Source organism: Centroberyx gerrardi, chromosome 14 (genome assembly GCF_048128805.1).
Source record: "Centroberyx gerrardi isolate f3 chromosome 14, fCenGer3.hap1.cur.20231027, whole genome shotgun sequence".
Classification (NCBI taxonomy): domain Eukaryota; kingdom Metazoa; phylum Chordata; class Actinopteri; order Beryciformes; family Berycidae; genus Centroberyx; species Centroberyx gerrardi.
The window spans coordinates 17706454-17728339 of NC_136010.1; the positions used below are offsets into that span (position 1 = coordinate 17706454).

The 21886-nt window shown below is 42.9% G+C and overlaps 1 protein-coding gene across 1 annotated transcript; it reads left to right on the forward strand.

Moving 5' to 3' along the window:
* Positions 1–613: 613 nt before the first annotated feature.
* dlgap4a (discs, large (Drosophila) homolog-associated protein 4a) lies at positions 614–21886 on the forward strand. Its single transcript, XM_071894623.2, has 11 exons — positions 614–1822; positions 2318–2553; positions 3001–3078; positions 3657–3804; positions 5487–5706; positions 14852–15291; positions 15420–15517; positions 17071–17507; positions 18414–18505; positions 18945–19097; positions 19323–21886. The coding sequence occupies exons 1-11, from the start codon at positions 614–616 to the stop codon at positions 19545–19547; spliced, it is 3336 nt and encodes a 1111-aa protein (XP_071750724.1). The 3' UTR covers positions 19548–21886.

The following is a 21886-nucleotide window of genomic DNA, read 5'->3' on the forward strand; positions in this document are numbered from 1 at the left end:
AACTGAAATCTCTGTGAAGGGACAAACACCAGCACACCTTTATAAAACATTCCTGAGAGGATTGGCTGCTAAACTAGGATAAAAAGTGTTAATCCAGGAAAAGAACTGAAATGTGACAGCAATAGGCCCTCAGTGTCAGGTCTTAAAGGTCACAGGAATAGCTGCCAACTCTTTTCTGCCTTATTTGTGAATTAAATTACAACAGATTTGGGCCTTTTTCAGTTGGTCATAATAGGACAAATCTCTGTATATGTAAATCTTCACTATTTTCATAACAGATTCTAACATCTCTTCAGATCTAAGATTCAGTTCTGTCAAGCTGTCCTACTCAACTTTAGAAGATTGATGAGAAAATGCCACATCATAATTTTTGCAGCAAACCACTCATGGCAATGGTAACACTATGCTTGTTTTACATTCATTCATTTCCCCACAACTGTCAGCATGCATGTACTAAATAGCAGCACCGCACAGAGATCTCCCCAAACTGAAAGTAAATTCCATGTTTGATAGATAATTTCTGTATGTCCTTCTGCATTGCAGGATGAGCCCTTCAGGTCTGTAGACCCTTACTGATTGGAGACATGTTCTAAAGGACACCACCTCATCCACCATGAAAGGGTTAGGAGCCAACCGCAGTCGTCACCTGTCTGACTCCTGTGAGCCAGCGGGATGCCCCCAGAAGCCTCTCTGTCCCTTGACCTCTGACCCTCACAGCTCCTTTCTAATGAGCCCTACCATGAACCACTACAGCACTCTGGACCCCCATCTCCACCACTTCCCTCCCACCAGCCCCACCCCCTTGACCCCTGACTGCCTACTGCCTTTCAGCCAGATGTCCAACAGCAGCACCTTCCCTCGTCTCCACTTCAGCTCCCAGACCGACCAGGTTGACTGCTCCCAGACCTGCATCCCTGCTGGGGGTGGAGCTGGGCAGGGCAGCAGGGCGGGTACACTGTCCACCTCCATGTCCATGGGTATGGGCCTGGGCCTCGGTCTTAGTGGTGCCCCAATGATCACCAGTGGATCAGCCACCATCTCGTCTGCAGCGGCAGCCAAGATGAATCGGTTACCCTCCAACCTTTTGGATCAGCTAGAGAGGCACCTGCCCCTGCAGCGAGACGGCTTCAGTACGCTGCAGTTCCATAGAGGACGTATGTCCAAGCAACGCAGTGAGAGTCCAGGACGCATACGCCACCTGATGCACTCTGTACAGAAGCTCTTTGCCAAGTCCCAGTCCCTGGAAAGCTCCGCAATCAAAGGCAATCTCAACGGACGCTCTGCTGGAGGAATGAGCGGCACCACAGGGGCCAGTGAGGATGGGGCCAGACCGACCCGCAGGAGCAAGAGTAAAGACAGGGCTAAGACTGAGGGGCCAAAGCAGAGACCCAGACCCAACGCACTAGGCCTCTGGAGCTCAGATGACGCCCTGGACACTGACACTACCAAAGCTGGCACTATTGCTGTAGGTTACCGCAACCCACTGACCATGATGACTCTTGGCAGGGCGGTGTCAGACAGCCAGGCCCCTCCCAGACACATCCCACAGGGCTACAACACCATTTCTGCACATACTCTCAAGACCTCGAAAAGCAGCAGTGACCTCAAGTTCCTGGCATGCCCAGCGATGCAGGTGGGATCAAAGGAAGAGGAGGACAGAAGCAGGGGAAGCAAGGAGGGGACATTGGTGAAGAGGGGCTCTTGGTCGACCCTCACCCTCAGCCAGGCCAGGCAGGTGTTACAGAAGGGCTCCGCTACAGTGAACAGGACTCTGCTGAAATCAAAGTCATGCCACCAGGACCTGGCACACCAATACCTCCAGGTAGGAGGCCCAGTGAGTATTCATCTTCATCAGCATCCTTTGTACCAGAGTTTGGGTCAATATCCTACAATTCCTCGAAGGTTTATTGGATTTATTTATCTTTCCTAAGCGCTGAAAGTCACATCCTGCTCTTCCCACTTCTTGAAAATTAAATTAGGTTGGCCCTCACTCTGCTCATCATATAAACTTTATCCTTATAGTTTGTACTTAGTCACATTGGTATATTTTTTCACAAATCATGAAATTTATCCCAATTGCATTAACTTTTCTTCAGTACCATTGCAGCATTTACTTTTCTTCAGTTCCATTGCAACATTTGTTTTTCTTCAGTACCATTGCTGCACATGTCCAAAATAATTTTGTGAAGGTTTATGTAAATCATACACAAAATCATACATAAACAATGAAATGCATACAGAGGGCTACAGTAAAAACATCTGGTTACTTGTTTTATAAGTCTCACAAGAGCATGTACTGTATGCTTTTACAATGCAGGTTCCCCTGGGGGACTGGGCAGGAACTTTGGGTCGTGGCCGGCCCGGGGGAACCGAGATCCCCTGTCGAAGGATGCGCAGCGGCAGCTATGTGAAAGCCATGGGAGACCCAGAGGACAGCGAGGACTCAGAGGGCAGCCCCAAACCCTCCCCCAAATCTGCTGCCCGCCGCCAAAGCTACCTGAGGGCCACACAGCACTCCCTGAGCGAGCAGCAGGCACTACCACCCCAACGCAAGTGAGTCCCACATCATACAGAATTACCTTATTATACTGGAAATATAAGCTTGATTATCATACTCATTGTTTGATTTTGATCATAGTTGATTTTATGCTCTTTTACATTACATTCATTGAGTGGAATTAAATAGGAATAGGCACAGAAAGGATATTTGTTGTGAAAATGGTTCACAAAAATGTTGGAACAGAGATTCACTCTCAGTGTAAATACCATGTCCCCAAAGGCAGTCACCAGGTGGCAGTATCTTGTCATGTAGAACTATCTGGATGGGCAACAGCACTCAGCTAGTCTAAACAAGCCAATGGAAGGTATTCATGAAGCCGTAGTTGTAGCTTGATGGGAGAGAAGTATTCAGCAAATGACATAATCATCTTTATTTGGTACAAAAGAAAAAGGAGGTGAAATATTTTGCCATGTGTTTTACCCCTACATCCACACGGACAGGCCTCGTTGCTACGCTCTCATGCGGGAGGATTTTCTGTGGTCTCCACTGCAAAGTGCATGCTCTATGCAGCATCTGAGGTCAGTGTCATCCAGAGGCAGGCAGTGTGGACCTCCACCCACCCGCACCCGTCCTACCACCACTACCCGCCACCTTTTTTCTCTAACCTCCCCAGTGCTTTGCCCCTCTGCCCCTGTTCCATCTATTACCTTGCAGGTACCCTGAGTGGTGTGTTAGTACCTTGATGTTACCTGCTCCCTCACGTCTTAATTTCATAATATACTAATTTTCCATGGCAACCGCTCCACCGCACCCCTTGCTTAGTGCACACACATCTCCACTAAAAGCAGGTGCCGATTGGGCAATCCAGAACAGAGGAAACTTATCAACAGTTTCCAATATCAATCAGAAAGCCAATTTATGTGACTCTATTTCAGCATTTTTACTCATAACTCGTTTCCTCTGTGCTGCTACTTTGAACCCTAGCACAACCCTAGTCACTATCCACTCATCTCAATGGTATTTAACATTGAAATACCCAGGGGAAGTTTTTGGAGTGTGACTCAAAGCATCCACTGGATATCATCAACCAAAGAAAGCCCCCACTTATCCCAATTTCTGGCTTTTGAGAGGCTGATTTTAACATTCACTTCAACAGCTCCCTACCGTCCCTGAAAGAGTTGTCCACTAACCGGAGCCTTGATAACTTAGACTGCCTGGTGAGCCCAGTGGAACCCGCTCCACGCCACTGGAACAATGATTTCAACCAAGGCTTTGGTACATTGGGCAGAGGCATGGGCACTCAGGTACGTCTGCTATCTCATCAAACGTTTTCCTATTAATTGATACACTGTAGCGTGTCACGTTATTACTTGCTTGCAAGGATTATTTCATTCCCATTCTTCTGTTAAATTCATTTTTCTGTCTTTAGTAATGTACAAGATACTAATACCATTGTTCTAGAGTCAGGATCAACCAACTTTTTCATAACATAATACATTTTATCTGTGTAAACTTGTGTACCACATGACATTTCAAATCTCAAATCATATTTGAGAATTTGGTACAGAAAACCTAATTAAGATAATGTAATTTGAGATTAGCAAATATGCGTTTGAATCAACTCAAATCCCCCAATAGAGAAGAGTGAACTTGAAGAATTCACTGAAGAATGAAGAGAAATACACTGGCACCGTTCTGTAATTTTGAAGCTACAGAGAGAGAACATTTAAATGCATGAAAGGGCTGCAGAGACTGCTGAGTTGGTATATGAATAAGCCGGCAGAGACAGGAATAGGAAAGCTACTTGAGAGTATTTGCAGAATTGGCACAGTATAAACCCCAGTATAAACCTGCGGGAGTTTGGTGTATATCTAGATCAGCAGGTTTGGAGTGGGATGTAGCATCACACTCACAATCAACAGTTGCAAGCATGAAATACCATCATAGTTCACAGAGAAGCAATATGGTATCAGTCTCTACTTTGACCAGGAAGCTTTTACTTTAATTTAATAATGTTTAAGGGATTCGATTTCGTTCAAGATGAGAATAAAATCAATTAGAGGAAAGTATTTGTGGATCTTAAACCGCAACATTTAGTCTGAGTTGATATCTGGTGGATTGTTGTGGTTACAGAAGCCTCAACAAAATTGTAGGTGAAGTGTTAATTTCTAACTGAGGGGAGGTGGATGAGGACTTGGCAGTGTGAGTGTACATATGCTTTGTCATCAGGATTTGATAAATAGAAGATATGACGAAGATATGAGTCAGATGCATGCAATCTTCTTACCTTCAATCAGTAGAGAGCCTGTGTCAACACACAATACAGTTACCTGCTGTGCCTCTTCACAAAGTCTTGGGAAAAGGTCTCTGCACAATGAATTAACATTTCCCAATAACATGCTCAAACCTCAAAATAACTGTCCTTTCCCACTACTTTTTTCTCTGTTACTTTTCATCCTTAATCAGTAAGAAGAGGTAAAGTTGTCCAGACTGTCTTTCTGCAGGATTTTGCAGTCCTCCAGCAGCATCACTCTATCACTCAGCTATGCATGCAGTCACTATTAGCTTACCACTGATTAAACATTTCAGATGGTGTACAGTGTCAGCGCTGATTCTATTTTACACTGGGAACACAAAGCTATGCAACAATTAAATATTGAAATAGAGGTATGTTTGAGTAACTGATACCATGCTACCTACAATATTTCACACTAACCCTACAACAATCCAAAAGCAGAGGAATCATTGTTTTAGCTTTATGGGTAAGATTTACCATGTTTTTTGATTCACGTTTCTGTCAAATTTTACACCATTTAACACTGTGATAAAACACTCAGTCATTACACCATGTCTCCCTGACTCCAGTCCTCTCCGACATGCTTGCCACACCAAATTGGGCTTAATCTCCACTCACAGGTGCAGAGCTAGTAAAAACATGCTTCTCTGTCTCCACCCTCAGTGTGTCAACCTGCACATGTCCTTTCAGGTATGCGGGCAGGGCTGTGGGCGCTTGCTGGCGTACTGTGAGGGGGAATCGCAGGCAGTGGAGGCTCTGGATCTGCCTGCGCCCACGTGCTTCCGGTCACGCAGCCACAGCTACCTGCGGGCCATCCAGGCGGGCTGCTCCCAGGATGAAGACACGGCCTCTGTGGACTCAGACTCACCACCACCCACCACTGCAGGCTGCATCTATAGCTCCAACACCAGTGAGTACCGCTCACACAAGAAGTGCTAATTGAGAGGGAGGAAATATATGCCACTTAACTGATATTTTATATACAATAATATTCATTATTGATTAGTACTAGCAAAATGAACCAATTTTGTTGAAAATTGGTAATTCCAATCAAATGTGTGAATCACAGTTACACACATAGTACTACACTTAGTAACACTTTTACTCATCAAGCACTGTACATGTACAAGCAATACACCTTGGTGCAGTTGGCACTGAAAATATACTATAGGGTAGAAGTGGCAACACATACAATCTAGAGGAAGACAGTAAGACAGTAAATTATCCATACACACTTCATACATGTACAGTATACTTGCACTTTCAGTATTTGTGGAATGATTTCCACGGGGGATAAAATAAAGTTTAATGTTATGTCATGTTATGTTATGTTATGTTATGTTCTTAGATGAACAGGGCTATGTATTGCTTGATTAGTTTGCTTAGTTGTGGAACATTTCTGGAATGGTAAAAAAGCACAACACATAGACAAAGTTTAATGAATTTGAAAATAGCTTTTACACAGCATTGGTATTAAAAGAATTGTTGCAGTGCAGTCTCAATAAACATTTTCAGTTACATGTACAGCATGTGGCTAAGGGTTTGCCTTTATCAGTGAAAGTCCATGAAAAAGGCACTCAGACAGCAACAATTGAAGGGCTGAAAATGTTAGCGGGGCTGAGTGTGAACAGCAGTCCTCTGTGAATGAATGAATGAATGCATGAATGCAAGAATGCAAGAATGCATGAATGCAGCCTTTTTGCTGAACAAAAACAGCACAAAACCAGAGTATTGCCCCTGGCTAATGGGCTTCACCACCCTATTGACCACTCAGGAAACCACAGCATTTTTTCATGGAATTGTAGCAACTGAAAACAATAGAACATAAGAGTTTTTACTCCATTCAGCTGTCACCACATTTAGCTTTCTGATTTTTTTTCTAATATCAGTGTATATTGTCTGGTTGAAAATGAAACTTTGAGGCAAAATGGAATGTTCAACTTCTTCTGACAAAAACAACGACATGCTCTATCTCCTAAAAGCTGAGGTTGTAGGCCAAATTTGACAGAATTTCCAAGAATCAGTCCTTATCAAAATAATGGTTTTAAGTAGTAAAGTTTCACAAATATTAATTATTCCTAATTTATGTTAAATAAAGTTTACAGGGTTGAATCTGTGGTAACCCAGAGTCTCCATCAGCAACACTGTGTTGTAGATTAGATCAAATACAATGTACAATGTGAACAACGCAAATGTTGGTGCATGAAATGCAAATGAATCATATCTCGCTTTTTCTGTTGTGGGTTTGAAAAGAAATGTGAGGAATTACCTGACAACCTAGCACAATATTTTTCCTTACAATCCACACAACCACCCAAAGCAGGAAGTAGCTATATCAAGTTACCTGGAGAAATGTCTTAATGTGTTTGTAGTACCTATAATTTGGTTGTCTCTTATATTAGAAATATCCGGTTTGGATGTAGTGAATACATCAAGTGAAGTAATGTATTTCATATGAAGAAAATATATTGAATATTGCAGGGTCCATGCCAAAAACTCATCCTGCCACAGCATTTTTTCAGGTTCTACAATGGTAAATCAAAAATGTATGTATAATGTAGGCTATAATGTTAAACTCTGAAGTATTGTGCATAAGGTATTTTAAGACATCAAAAGCTCATAATGTAAGCACAATTCTAACCAGCGTGATCAGAAAATGTTTTGATATTTTAATAGACACGATGTACATACACTCTAGGTTGTAGAATACTTAATGAGGGTAACTGATGACTTACAATCTCAAACATAGTCATACCAGATTTATAAAGTCAAAATGCATGATAATGCATTAACATTTCTGAAGTGACTGTTGAAGGAACAGTGCCTATATTTGTAATGCACTTATGATGCCTCAGACAGTGCTCCAGAAGTAAACTGTCATCATAATATATTGCCAGCTTAATCAGATGCGTTATTTCTAGCTGTATACTAAATGTAATACTGGTTTCTTGGAATGTTCTCTTTGATGAATAAAAGTAATGACAACATGAACTACTATTTGCTGTAAGTCATAGGTCAATACTTACTTTTACTGGCAAATACTTTTACGACATTTAATCATATCTAATTTTGTGTAACTCAGTGTTTTTACATCATTTTCGCTCAGTAGTCATTTACAAAAAAAGGCGAAGAAATGATTGTGAATTTGATGGGTGCTCACAATAATGGATCGAAGATTTTTTTTTTCTCAGTTTAAGAGAGCCCGTTCCCGCGGCGTCAGAGATAATACAAATGAAACGCACCTATCATGACGCACATTCACAAACAAGGATATACCGAGATTTAAACCAATCATTTTCGTCTTCGATGAACTCGAGGACCGAAAATGACCAATCGTTTTTAGACAGCCGTAACCGTGAAAACGTGGACTCCAATCCTCATTGTTAAGGGCGTGTTGTACAAATCTTTTCTTCAAAGCGCCGTTGTGTGTTTGACGGCAGGACATCGTAGTCTGGCTACCCCGCTCAATAGCATTTCATGAATGAACAGAAAATAAGGATTTTTGAGTCACTCCCGAGACAGTAAGGTTTTAAGTCATTTTTTCTGACTGAGCGTTGGTGTTTTGAATTGATTGCCGTTGTCAGACGCTGTCAGCACGCTACCAAGCTAACGTGAGCTAACGTTAACGATATGTTAGGTTAGCTAACGTGGATGAAGAAAGGGGAGGAATCATTCGAGTAGTTAGCACGCTAGCGAAGCTGGTAGCCAGCAAGGTGGCTGGTGATGTTAGACTGGTGGTAACCAAGCACGAAAGCTACCGTTAGCAGCGTCTCATTGTTAGCCTGCTAACACCACCCCTCTATTTTGCTTTAGGCTATCAAACATTATCGTTAGTCAACGTTAAATCACATATTCGGGGAACGAGACGAGTGATAGCGCACGTTAATAAGCGTTTACTGACTGGTAATAGTAATGTTAGCTAACGCGTCAAGAGCCGACCAGATGGACAGCTCGGTACCCGGCTGGTTAGGTTAGCCGAACTAGCCTGTACGTTAGCAATCCTTACTGCAGCGGTAGCTAACGTCAGCTAATGTATCATGTTAGCTAGGTTACATGGTCAGCTAGCTACGCCCTGCCAACGAACTCTCATTGCTACATAGCTTGCCTAGTAACGAGGTATACTGACATGGGTCAACCGTTGTAAGATCATATACACGGAAAAATGATAAGGCAGAGGATAAGGAAAAGACAGGCGCGCTGTGAAGAATCCACAGACAATTTCAAGTCACATGTCACGTTTCTTCAACCTGACACAGTGGGTAACCTATAACTGGCTATACCAAAAATGTTAGCAAATAGACCTTACAGTGTTCTTTCAGATTATATCAAGCAAGTAAACGATTTAGCGGTAATCATACATGTGACAGTGATGCCAGCACAGGCATTGAGAAAAATGAACAACGTTAGCTGACCCTCTACATTCAAAACTAATATTTTCTGCTACAGACTATTTTTCTCAACAGTACTAACCAGACCAGAGTACTCTTTGGGGTTCAAGAAATTATCTTGAATGACGGAAGATGATATAATTTGACTTTTACAGTGTTTTTATATTTCCGTTTTGCTCTTATCCGTTAAGGTGGCACTTGGAATAGATTCCATCACTCAGTGTCTGGAAACACGACCTTGCAAAATTGTTTTACTGTAGCCTACATCATCAGATGTCACCTCAAGTGCAATGGCTATTTTTGGTACACAGTAGGAACCCTGTGCCATTTTGATTCAGTAGCTACCATGTGTTAAAACCTGAGGACACGATCAATAATTTATCAGTTTCCTGCCCCATGCATACTGAAGGCTAGTGCTGTGCAGTTTGGCAGTTAGGGTACCTCAGAAGGCTTTTAGCCAGAGGAACACCTATGACTAGATATTGATGCTCACTAAAAGCCATATAATATCCGAGAATAACATTGCTGTCTCTTCTATGCTCACTAATGTTGATCAGTATTGGTTATCATGGTTGAGAGAGTTGAGTCTGTATCATGGCTGGCACTCCACTATAGGTACATTACTTTTTTTATTAAATGTTGTTGTAGCTAATGTTTAGGAAATATTTTATTTTGTTGTTCTTTTATAGTTGGTAGTGTTAAAACAAAATTCCCCAAACACAGACTGCTTTACAGCCTGGTGGGTGCCATCAAATTCATGGCTTTGAAGCTTCATTGTAGCAAGCCATGTCCATTGTATCCAATACCACATTACAGTCTGTCTGTGTATTACCATGGATAGACTGTGAGTCACCCTCCATGCCATTGCACACTCTACCTCTCACTCTCATTGATGATGTAATCTATGACTCAATGGGTGAAGCCACTGTAGTTGCACACAGTAAGGGCAACACCAGTCAGGCTTCCCAAGGATGTGTGCAGAGCTATCAGTTAACGTGTTTAGGGGGGGTAGTAAAGCTTCATCCAAGGCTTGGTTCCTGTATGCGCTGATATGAAATGTACATAAGCAGAAACATTTATTTCCACTCATAAGAGTTTTGCTAGATTTTTTATCCAAAAAATTAGGCTACTCTGGATCATTTTCAATTGTCTGTGTATCCTTGGCATGGTCATCATGGCGCTGTGGTCTGCAAGAGCCAAATTCAGGTTAGTTTGTCAGGGTGAGACACTTCACTCTATAACTGGCCGCTATCAAACTTTTATGATGTGGTTAAAAAAAATGTCTACAAAATATGTCTGTTCTTTATTGATCAGTATCTAAATAATAAAAGAAAGTAAAAATTGCATTAGTGAAAATGTCCCACTGCAGTCCTTCATATAGTCTGTATCCCCTAGAAGTTTACAGGTTTGATTACTGCACTTGAAAATATGAGGATTTTCTCTTATTTTATGTAAGTTTGGATGTTTCTGACTTGATAGTGGTTCATGATTGAAACTGTGATGCTGTGAATTGGTATTGGTATCGAATTGAGATGGTTTTGCATCATGACAACACTCGCCAGCAGGAAATCTAATGCTTCTCTTACCTTGCATCTCAGCTTAAGACCCATTGCTGGGAACATTGCTCAGCTGTACCGGCTGAAAAAGTATCCCTGTTTCCCAGCATGAAGGATTTGACCTAAGAGGCATTTGCCACGTGTCTTCACATCAGCTGATTAGGCTCTTACCCAGGCTGTCGCCCCAGTCCAACAGGCCAGACTAGGAGCCACAGGAGGTCTTAAGCATCTCAGCATCCAACAAATGAGAATGCACAAACCAACTCTGCGACAATGTAAAGGGTGGACTAAATTATTTGGGTTTTGTCTCCATTTGGATGGTTGTTCTCAAGGCAAGCTGCTTTAGTTTTAATTTTTATGAGCAATTTACCTTGCAGTTACATTTGAAGTACCAGTAGAAGTAGTAAGTAATGGAGAGCAAGTTGCTTTATCCTACAGTTAGTGAAGTCGTTGCTGTTTGTTTTCATAACCTATTTTTTGTTGTTGTTGGTGTTGTCACTTTTCTGCTTTGTGTAGTGTGTAAGTAGTTTACTTTTCCTGTCAGTATGTGCTGAGATACTCCTGCCAGGCAGCATTGTCTAGAAAATGTCTGCTTGTCTGTCTCACTGTCTCAACAAATAGCCCTTTCTGTCTTGAGGCCTGTCCATCTTGCCCACTGATTTGCTGCCTTTCCAGTTCCAGTCCTACCTTTGGGCCCCTTGTGTGCTTATCTTTTTCTCAGTAACACAAGTCCTCCTCAGCCATGTGTCCAGGACTCCTACAGCCTGTCACCCTGCCATACTATCTCTCAGTAAGGCTGCTAATCTAGGACAGAGCTTCTGCTACCATCTTTGTGCGTGGTAGTTGGCACATAGCTAGAGCTTTACAGTCACAGGATCATCCAGAAAAGGCAATAATATTGTATGTGAGCTATAGGCTATACATGTATCTTGCAGCTCTGTTGTGTATGTTGAGCTAGGAGCTGATTTAACAGGATCTTCTGTGGAGCCACAGAGTTTGGGAATTAGACAAATCAGCACTGTATCCCCCTCCAAAGAAGTTCACTCTAGAGCCTAATTAAAACACTTAACTGTAAGCCAAAGTCGCTCATGAATGAGCCCAACAGTAATCAAAGTTTTCAAATCCCAAACTAGGACACCAAACAGGCTCGCCCAAAAATGGGAAAGAGGCTAGTCCTGCTTTTTTTTTTCTTCTTTTTTTAAGATTATTTTTTGGACATTTTTGCCTTTTATTGGATAGTTCAAAGTAGAGAGGGACGGGAAAGATTGGGAGAGGGATGACATGCAACAAAGGTCCCAGGCCGGATTCGAGCCCAGGACGTTGCGTTTACGTGGTACGCGCCTTAGACCACTGAGACACCAGGACGCCTCCGAGCTAGTCCTGCTTTTTAAATCGATGCTAGTAGCATGAGTACAGTGCAAGAAAATACTCATACACTCATGTGGCCTTGTTCTAGTCTGATGTGGAGGGCCCATTAGTGGTCATCTGATAGCTCTCACACAGACCTGCTGACAGAGCCTGAAAGTATCCTGAGGCAGCCACTGCATGGCTTTCATAAGTGATGCAATTTAGTTTACATTTGATGATCACTGCTCGACATTGTTGTAATTGATCTTAACTTCTTTCAGAGCCTTTGAGCCCCTCAAAGAAGTGACCCATTAGACCACTGCTGTCATATACCTTTCTCTTCCACTAGAAAATGTGTTGGCAGTACAAGCAGAGCCAGTGGATTTCTTCTAATTCTCATTTTAGCTTGGTTTGGCATGTATCCCTAAACGCTGGACTGAGCACGTAGGCAGGTGACAGAATAGGTCTTTGATAAGGCAGTGATTGTGATGAAGGACCTGTGTTGGTTTGAGGGAAGGATGGCAGGCAGGTTTATTGCCTCTAGGGTGCTGAAGAGGTAGAGCTAGAGGGTGAGCAGCTGGAGGCTATTAGCTGGCCCTGCCCCAGAGACCCAGGTTCTGGGCAGCTTATCCACCTCGTAATCACCTCTGGGCACCGAGCCCATAGGTAGAGGAGATGGAGCCAGCCATCACAGCACAAATCAAACTGGGACAGCAAAATGGATTGTGCTCTTTGCTAAGGGTGTGAATAATCTGCAATTAGCCCACTTCACTATGACTGGATGCTTGTAAACAGCATTTAGCCTATTTTGTTGTTGTTTCTGATAAATCATGCTATTCTTTAAAAGAAGCAAGTAAAAAAAGCACATTTCTGTTAACTGTCAAAAGTTATTTGGCTTGAAGGAGATGTTCTATCAGAGTGGAAATGTTTATGTACAGCTTTATAGCTGTGTGTGAGAGAGAGAGAGAGAGACATAGTGCAGCCTCACAGGCACAACAAATGCGACAGAGGCATGTGTTCAGACTCGGGGTGCAACATAGCACATTAATTAACTTTGGAAATGTCATGCATCTATGCTGTGTATTCCAAGAATGTGTCTCATTCTCAGAGAAAAAAATGTCTCCTTTTGTCCTTGGCTGGATATACTCCCAGAGACAAGACTGCCTGCAATGAGATGGGTGGCATCGGCTACTTTAAGGACTACGTGGGCTAGATTCCACAGCCATGTTTGTGTATATTGGTGGTATTTAATGAGGGCTTTACTGGTGCTGTGAGTCATTGGCTGATGACGGAAGTGCAGCTCCCTCAGAATTACAGGGTGTTAGCTTGCCATTTAGATTGAGAGAGAGAGACTGGAGAGAACAATCACTACATTTTCAATATAGATGCAAAGCTGTGAACCTTGAATTACTTTTGGATTAGCTACATTTTTAGAAAAAAATCATCCAGCAGTGTGTGCCAGTGAATGGAGCAATTGGACCAGAATTGTAGAATTTGTTTACTGTCCGTTTTTCCCAGCTCTGTCAGACATCTGTTGATTCTGCCCAGCCAGCCAATCAGTCAGTCAGTCAGTCAGCCAGCTGTTTAAATAGCATCTACACAAAACTGCCTCAACATCCCCTGAGCCCTCGGAGAAAGCCTGTGGCTTTTCCTGGTTTTTCATGTTATTGTACTGTAGTTACCCCATTTCAGCCACCACAACCCTGCAGTCAGACTCTGATGACAGAACAAGAGCCACCCGCAAGCACCAGTCCTATTCCTTGGCCCTGAGTCAGATTGTGCTTGCTCACTGGTAATCCCCTCATGGGCCTCATTGTCAGTTTCTACTGTAAGAGCTTGTGAATCTTGGTTCATATCTCTGTCAGGATGTGGCATCAGTGTGCAAAGTCTGTGCTGTATGCTAGGCATTGATGGCTCCAATCTGTAATCTAAGTAAAACAGAGAGTTAACAATTGTTAGTGAGAAGAAGTGAGACTATTTGATATGTTTAAAAAAAAAAAAGTCAAGGCAGTGTTGTCCTGTAGTTTACACTGTCTGTTGATCATTAACTTTAATGATAATAACATTTGATGAGTTTATCAATTTATGGATAGTGTTTAGGAATTGAACAGTTCAAAGGTTTTAGTCCATCAGCCTTGCAAGTCAACATAGGTGTACTGGCAGTGCATTTCAAATCATCCATAACATTCAGAAGTTTTAACGTAGAGGAAGCTGTTTGGACATTAGCCTACATCACAGAAATCAAGAACTGGGAAAACGGTCGGATGACTTGTTTTCTGCTCTCGCCATGGAACATGTGGATGAATAGTGCTGTCCCATTGCTGGCTTCACATTTCTTAGTATCTACAGGCATAGTGATGGCAAAGTTGTCCTATCTGACAATCCGCAGACGACTGTGAGGAGTGGCAGGTAAAGGGAAGTCCCTTGGGGACAGACTGACGTCAGTGGAGCACAACCACAAGCAGGTTGACAGGAAACTTGGAGGTAGCCGGGAGTGCAGCCTAATAGGCAGCGATAAGGACAACAAACAGGTTTGTTTTTGCGGGTAGCCCATGTTTATGATATTGTGTTTTGGCTCTCTGCTTGACGTGCAGCAGATGGTTGTTCTCTGGCAGCACTGTTTTATTTTTCAATCATGTTTTTATTGAATCTTTTAGTGATTCAAGTTTTCATTGCTTTCTCATGTCTTTAATGCCAAAGTGCAAGTTTCTCATTCTGCATCCTTTGTTTCCCATCTCTTTGTCTCTGCTCGTTCTGTCGGCAGTCAGCAATAGGAAGGCTCCTCCTCCAGTCCCACCCCGCACCACCTCCAAGCCCCTCATCTCAGTGACTGTGCAGAGCAGCACCGAATCGGCCCAGGACACCTACCTGGACCAGCAGGACCGCGGCAGTGAGGCCAACAGCCAGTCAGGACGCAGCAATTCCTCTGACAGCCTCTGTAGCATCCGTACCGGCAGTCTGGCTAAGGGCACCCAGCCCCCGGCCCCCATCCCTGCTGCTGCCCCTGCACCCACTGCAACTTTTGTACCCCCTGTCCCTGCCCCTCGTGAACTCCCTCCCACCACCACCACCTCCTCCTCTTCCTCAACGACTACCACCACTACCAGCTCTACCCAGCCCCAGAATGACACCCTGAGCACTTGTGTCACCCTAGAGCAGGCCACGACTGGACCCAAGAGGAAACTGTCCTCCATCGGAATCCAGGTGAGATTTGCCTGCTTTTCATTTGTTGTGAGATACATTTCACATTGGGAGAAGGCAGCTAAAGCCACCTGCACAGAGGTTGCGTTCGACTGATTTGCTGTTGTTTGATTGCCATGGTTGATTGACAGGTGGACTGCCTTCTGCCAATCCCAAGAGAGGAGCCACTCTCCCTGACTGCTCCCCTGAAGTTCCAGTCAATTGGAGTTCAAGTGGAGAACGGCAGGCCGTAAGTACTTAATTTTGCAGAGGTGACTTCCTGTGACAAGTCTTCCTGGGGCCATAGAGACATAATAATTCCGCATTACAGATATTAATTTTTATTCAATTTTTCCCCAATTTTGTATTGATAGGTCAAATCCTGTAAAATGTAGACCTTAGGTAAGACGGCAAAGGAAAGGATGGAGAAAAAAGCAGGGGAGAAGGTGGATGGTAGGGGTCAGTAGAGAAGGAGCATGGACAGTAGGAGGAGCAGGCAGAGAATAGGAGTGGGAGAGAGCCATTTAGTTCCTGAAAATGGTAATAATCATCTTGATTGATTTATACCCTTGATTGATATAACCCTTTGCACATATTTGCTGGTTTTGTTGTGACAGCTTTGCTGTTTGTACAAAAGAAAGATTGCACTAACATTGGAAAAATCTATTGTATATCATAAGTAAAAACTATTCTGTTCACACTTGGTGGTTTTATAATTGTAACGGCTTTATTGTTTGCACAGGACTGAAAGATTGCATTGATGCTAGAATATTTTTTTATTCATACAGCAAGTAGGAGCTTTGGCTGGTTTTGTTGCAGCTTTTTGTTTGACTGGTGTTATAGCTTTAGCTTTGTAAGGTACAAAGTTTGCACTGATGCTGCTGGAAATAATTTTATTTTAAGGAAATATGAGGAAATGGTCTCATAAATGAATTATTATTAATAATTTCATTTAATTTTTTTATACAGCTGTCACAGGCTATTGATTTTCAAGCTGTACTTTAGCAGTACACTTAGGCAGAAGAATGATGCACTTCACATGTTATTGCAATATCCAACAAATTAATCACACATTGCATTTTTTCTCCATATCAGGCAGGCCTAGTATTGATCAATGTTATTTGTTAAGTGCAGTTCACAATTATTTTGTATTGTTTGGGGGTTTTCCTTTGCGTTGTTGTTGTCTGTGAATCTCCTGTTTTTCAAGCTCTTACTCTTGTCCTGCCCTTCTCTCCCTGACTGACACAAACATGCACACATTCACACCCTGCTGTCTCTGATGCTGGCATAGCTGCAGCCTGTGCAGCAGAGACAGTAGCTAAGGTCATCCAGCAGTCAGCCTGGCAGCAGCACAGCAGCCCAGGGCTCTGATTGATATGCTCTTGCTCTCGTTTTGACCGTAGTGAGCCGAACATAGTGAGAAACTGGCCATTTAAACTGTCCAGTGCAGTGTAATATCCCTTAATCACATTTGTTGGACTGCCTGCTTCCCCCTTTCTCCTGCTCAGTATCTTCTGAAGGCAGCAGTTCATCCTTTTATGTTGTGTTTCTGATCTCCTGCCCCCCACCCCCTCTCTCCCCCCTGTGACGTTGTCTCTAGTCATCTCTGCCTCTCTGTGCTCTGTTGCAATAGATAATACTGCACCCTCAGTTGCCATCATGTCCTATATTTATCAGTCAAACTCACTGACTGACTTCAAACTGTTATTGTGGAAAATGTTGGACCCATCACTTCATTGCCCTTATTTTTTTGTTTTGCTGATTCAGTCTGTCAGCAGCTGATGTGTATGTGTGTCTTTGCAGTCTCAGCCGGGGCAGCAGCATGGCCTCCAGACAGAATACAGAGACTGAGCCTCAGGAGTCCCAGGTTGCAGCACCCACGGAAAACAACACGACCAACTGCGCCAACAGTCAGACGGTGAATGCCGCCGCCGCCAACGGAGAGGACAGGGCCGTGGAACAGCAGCCCCTCAAACACGCTTCCGTCTCATCCAGGATATCCACCTCGCTGCCGGAGACTCTGGACCCGGCACTGGACCCCTCTTCCCTGCCGCCCCCAGACCCCAGCCTGGAGACCGGAAACTGCAGCACCCACGGAGATGCCGTTCAGTCCACCACGCCTGCCTGCCTCCGAGACGGTAACTGGTTTCTGAAGCTGCTGCAGGCGGAGACGGGCCGCATGGAGGGCTGGTGTCAACAGATGGAGCAGGAGACCAAAGACAACAAGCTCTCAGAGGAGGGTAAGTGACAGGATTACATGAAGAGGCTGTGAACATGCTCAATGTGCTCACTATGACTTCATTCACAGTCTAAAACATCAGATCTTGGAAAGTGAAAGGCCCCATTCTTCAGGAAATTACAGTGAGCAGCTTGTCAACTCACTGACATGTAGCATAGAATTGATGTCCCTATCAATGAAGGCCACAGACAGACAGGGTCAGGCCTTGGCCCCTGTGGACTGTGGAGAAGATAAGACAAGGCAGGACACACTCATTACTGCTAATGGCTCACAGTAACGCTGCTCATTATGGTGGGAGTAAGCTGCTTTTCAGCTGTAATAGAACCACCGCCGAGTCATTTCCCTTTTTCATCTCCCAGAATCCCACTCAGACTTTCAGGCAGATCTATCTCTGCAGTGTCTTAAATATGAATGAGTAAGGAGCAGACTGTAGCTGTAGAGGCTCCATCAGATTATCGTTCCCCCTGAATTATGAATTTCTTTTTACATGCAAATGTAAGGTAGAAAATATATTTGTTGTCTTCCTTAACATGGAATGAATAACTTATTTCTAAGGATATAATTTTCTGACACAAAATGTTAAATGGTAAATGTTACATAAAGACGTTAGTACTTGACAACAGGAAAAAATACCAAATAGTTGCTACCCTCCGCTATGTCTTGAAACAGTTCTCTAACCCATTATGTACATACAGTATGTGTGCATAAGATCACTTGGTTTTGTTTCTTTACCCAAAAAATATGGAACTCAAAGGAATGGCCTAATGTCTTCTGTGTCGTTTTCACAGTGTAAGAGCTTGGACCCACTTATGTACAGTATATTTCTAGTTTTGAACACCATACTGTAATTCTCCTTCAGTGTTTTGCAGCTTGTGATGGTTTGCCATATTCCTCTGTGCTTCTGTAGTTTTGGGGACGATCCGCAGTGCAGTGGGCAGCGCCCAGCTCCTCATGTCACAGAAGTTCCAGCAGTTCCGAGGGCTTTGTAATGAGAACTTGGTGAGTGGCTCTATTGGATTCTATTGGATCTCTCCATTGCTATCATAACTAACTTCATGTTTTTGTTTTAGCCTCACAAATTCTTCTTGACCCCATTTACTATCATCTTTCTTCCTGCCCACATCTTACTTTCGGGCATGCTGAGATGCAGAAGTCTTCTCATTACACTTGGAGAGGAAATAGACTTTTCAAACACAAAAATGAGATCCCTGATGATTTCCCCCTCTGTCTGTTTTTTTTATATACTGTATATTACAGGTCTAATGCAGTTATGAAATGATCTCTGAAAGTTAATTGGTGCAAGTGTATTTTCGCCTCATCCTTTTGCTTGAGGGGCGGAAAATAGTTTCGGAAATGTGGGGGGTAATTAATTCCCTCTGGTTTGGCTAAAGCCAATCATCTATCACTTCACTATACTCTCTCATTTTCCTCTCACTAGAACGTGAATGCCAACCCGCGACCCACAGCACAGGACCTGGCTGGGTTCTGGGATCTTCTGCAACTCACAATAGAAGACATCAGCTTGAAGTTCGATGAGCTCTACCAACTCAAAGCCAACAACTGGCAACTTCCTGAGAAATCAGAGAAGAAGGTATTGCTTTGCTGCCAGACAATTTTCATCATACTTAAGATTCTGGAAGTTTTTAATGTTGAAACTTGAGCCCAGAGGATTTTGTCTTGTTATCTTTTCCATCATTTAGCAAACAGCCAAGTAGATGAGTTGCAAATTATGTCAGTGCCGTTATAGGTTGGAAGTTGGGCTAATACCATGCAGCTGACTTATTTATCTACTTTTCTTTTGTTATGTTTTCCTCAGGAGGAGAAGAAGCAGCTTCCATCGTCCGTGCCAAAGAAGCAATCTAAGCCCAAGCTGTCGGCGGGGAAGGACAGGAGTGTGGACTCGGCCGTGGACAAGCAGCGGCAGGAAGCCAGGAAACGGTTGATGGCAGCGAAGCGCGCGGCGTCGGTACGACAGAACTCTGCCACGGAAAGCGCCGACAGCATCGAGATCTACGTCCCCGAGGCCCAGACCCGCCTCTGAGAGTGAACCAGCACCGGTTCCCCATGAAGGAAAATCCTGATTCACTTCAAACACTCATTGACACAAACACACAGACAGATTTGAAACGAACACGCAGAAGTACAAGGGGTGCAGAGGCCGATCCCTTATGGCAGCACAGCTGAAGACAGGAGGACGACCGAGGGGATCACAGGGCACCGAAACTATCCAGAACAATGCAAACAATCTCCTGGCTGCCATGGGACAGAAATAACCTTGACAGATGTTTAATACTATTGTTATTATTGTTATTACTATTGACATTATAATAATTATTATCTCCCAAAATATATCAAGACTGTCTTAAATGTGCAAGTATCTTGGATAAAGATATCCTATTCCTTGTGAGCTGAAGAATCTTGGTATCCCAGAAGTTTACTCTCTTACTCCCCTCACTGCTGAGTCTACAGGCAAGTCCTGGCTGCCTGGTTTACGAGCTGAGCTACCACCCACACACACTCAGGATACACATGCAGGTGTACTCACTGTCCACAGAGTCTTCCTGTTCTCTATTTGTATTTAGGCTGCCACTCATCGGGTGTGGTGTGTAAGCTTTACTGTGTAAGAAATATACGATGGTGTTGATGTACTCAGAGGTTTAAATCACAGAGAACCAGAGGAAGGCAGTAGCATATATTATAAATATCACACTCTGGTTATTACCATGTACATTTTGTAAATGTTCTATACCAGATTATTTGTTAGAAAGAGGTCAGTGTTCAGTACCAAGGTAGTTTTTTATAGACTGAGTACATGTACTGTCATGATATATTAGCACTTGATGCAATCATTCACTCCACTTCTCTCTCTCTCCCCCTCTCCTTTTCACAAACGCACACTACACAGTCTGTGTCTGTGAAAACCCCATTGTTAAAAGTCTTATATTTGTTTATTTTTGTGGAGGGATGCAAGATATGACTGGCCAGTCAGTTTGCGCAACAGAGGAATGTATGAAATGTATGCATTTAAAGCTCATTTTGACTTGATGACTGCACTTTCCATTCACCTCAGATCAAGTTCGCCCACCTCTTGTTTCCTTAATCATTCTATCTTTCACTGCATCCTCATGTGATGTAGGGGACCAAGACATTAACCACTTTATAAAGCATTCCCACTCATCCAAAATGCGTCGGTGCATGTGATAGGGTGGGGATTGACTTGCTAATGGAAAGGAAATGGGATAGCAATAATAAAATTTCCAGTATTTGAGCTAACGGCGGAGTAGGTGCCCAGTCTTAAATCATTTAACGTTTCAATAAGACTGCTTAATACACAGGATGACTATTTAGACTTTATCTGTTTCTTTTATGAAATAGTTGTTGTGGAAAATGGCTATAGAAATCTCAGGTTGAGCACTCAAAGCCAACAGTCAAAACCATAATGGACATCTGATATTTATAGTATTACCACTAATTAATTGGACAATTGCTCATAGCCATTTTGAAATATTTTAATGACCCAGTTACTAAGTGTCCCTATCTCAGAAAAATAGAGTTTATTAAAGGTTTGGCACAATGAAGTACAAGCCCCAGTAGGGTTACATAATTCTGATGTCTCCTTCAGTCTCCTTTCTAGCAGCTTGATCCAGAGAGGCATTGAGATTGAAGACTTATGGTACTTTTTTTTTTTAATTTAAATTTTAATGTAATTCGGCACCTTGTGTGACTTTCTGTGTCAACCAAGATGTGTCTGTTGGCTTCTATGAAATTGATGGCGCTGCATAGGTTTGGATATTGTGCCAAGATGGCATGGAGTTGAATGTCATTTGAGAAAGGTTTTATTTTAAGTGAGGTGTGATGATCCACTCATGACTTTATTTAGCACTAGATTTAGCACAATTCATTGTGCATTCATCCGCTCACTCCAGAATTCAAGCTATGCCCAGTTCCCATCCAACCAGATGACACAAATTATGTTTGAGAGAAATGAAATTTGAATCTCTCTCATGTTTTTTTATGTTTCAATTTTCTCAAATGGAATCAGAAGTGTCAAGGGTGCAGGAGTGGAACTGGGCATAGTAGATGCTCATGCACAGGTCTAGGGTGACTCTCACCATTTAGGTTTTTGTGTGTTTTTTCCTAGTAAGAGCTGGCTCTCCCCCTACTGGTCAACCCTTGCATCACTCTCCAGACAAAATCCTGTTCCACTCCATTTTGTATCTTTAGTTCACGTCAAAGAATAGGTGAAGTACAACTGGGAATGCTGACACAACACCAGGTTGTTGATTTTATTATTTTGTTATTTTGTTTTATTTGTATTACATCAACAATGGACATGTACATTCATTGTCCAAAGAAATCATTAAACATCCCTTTGCTACA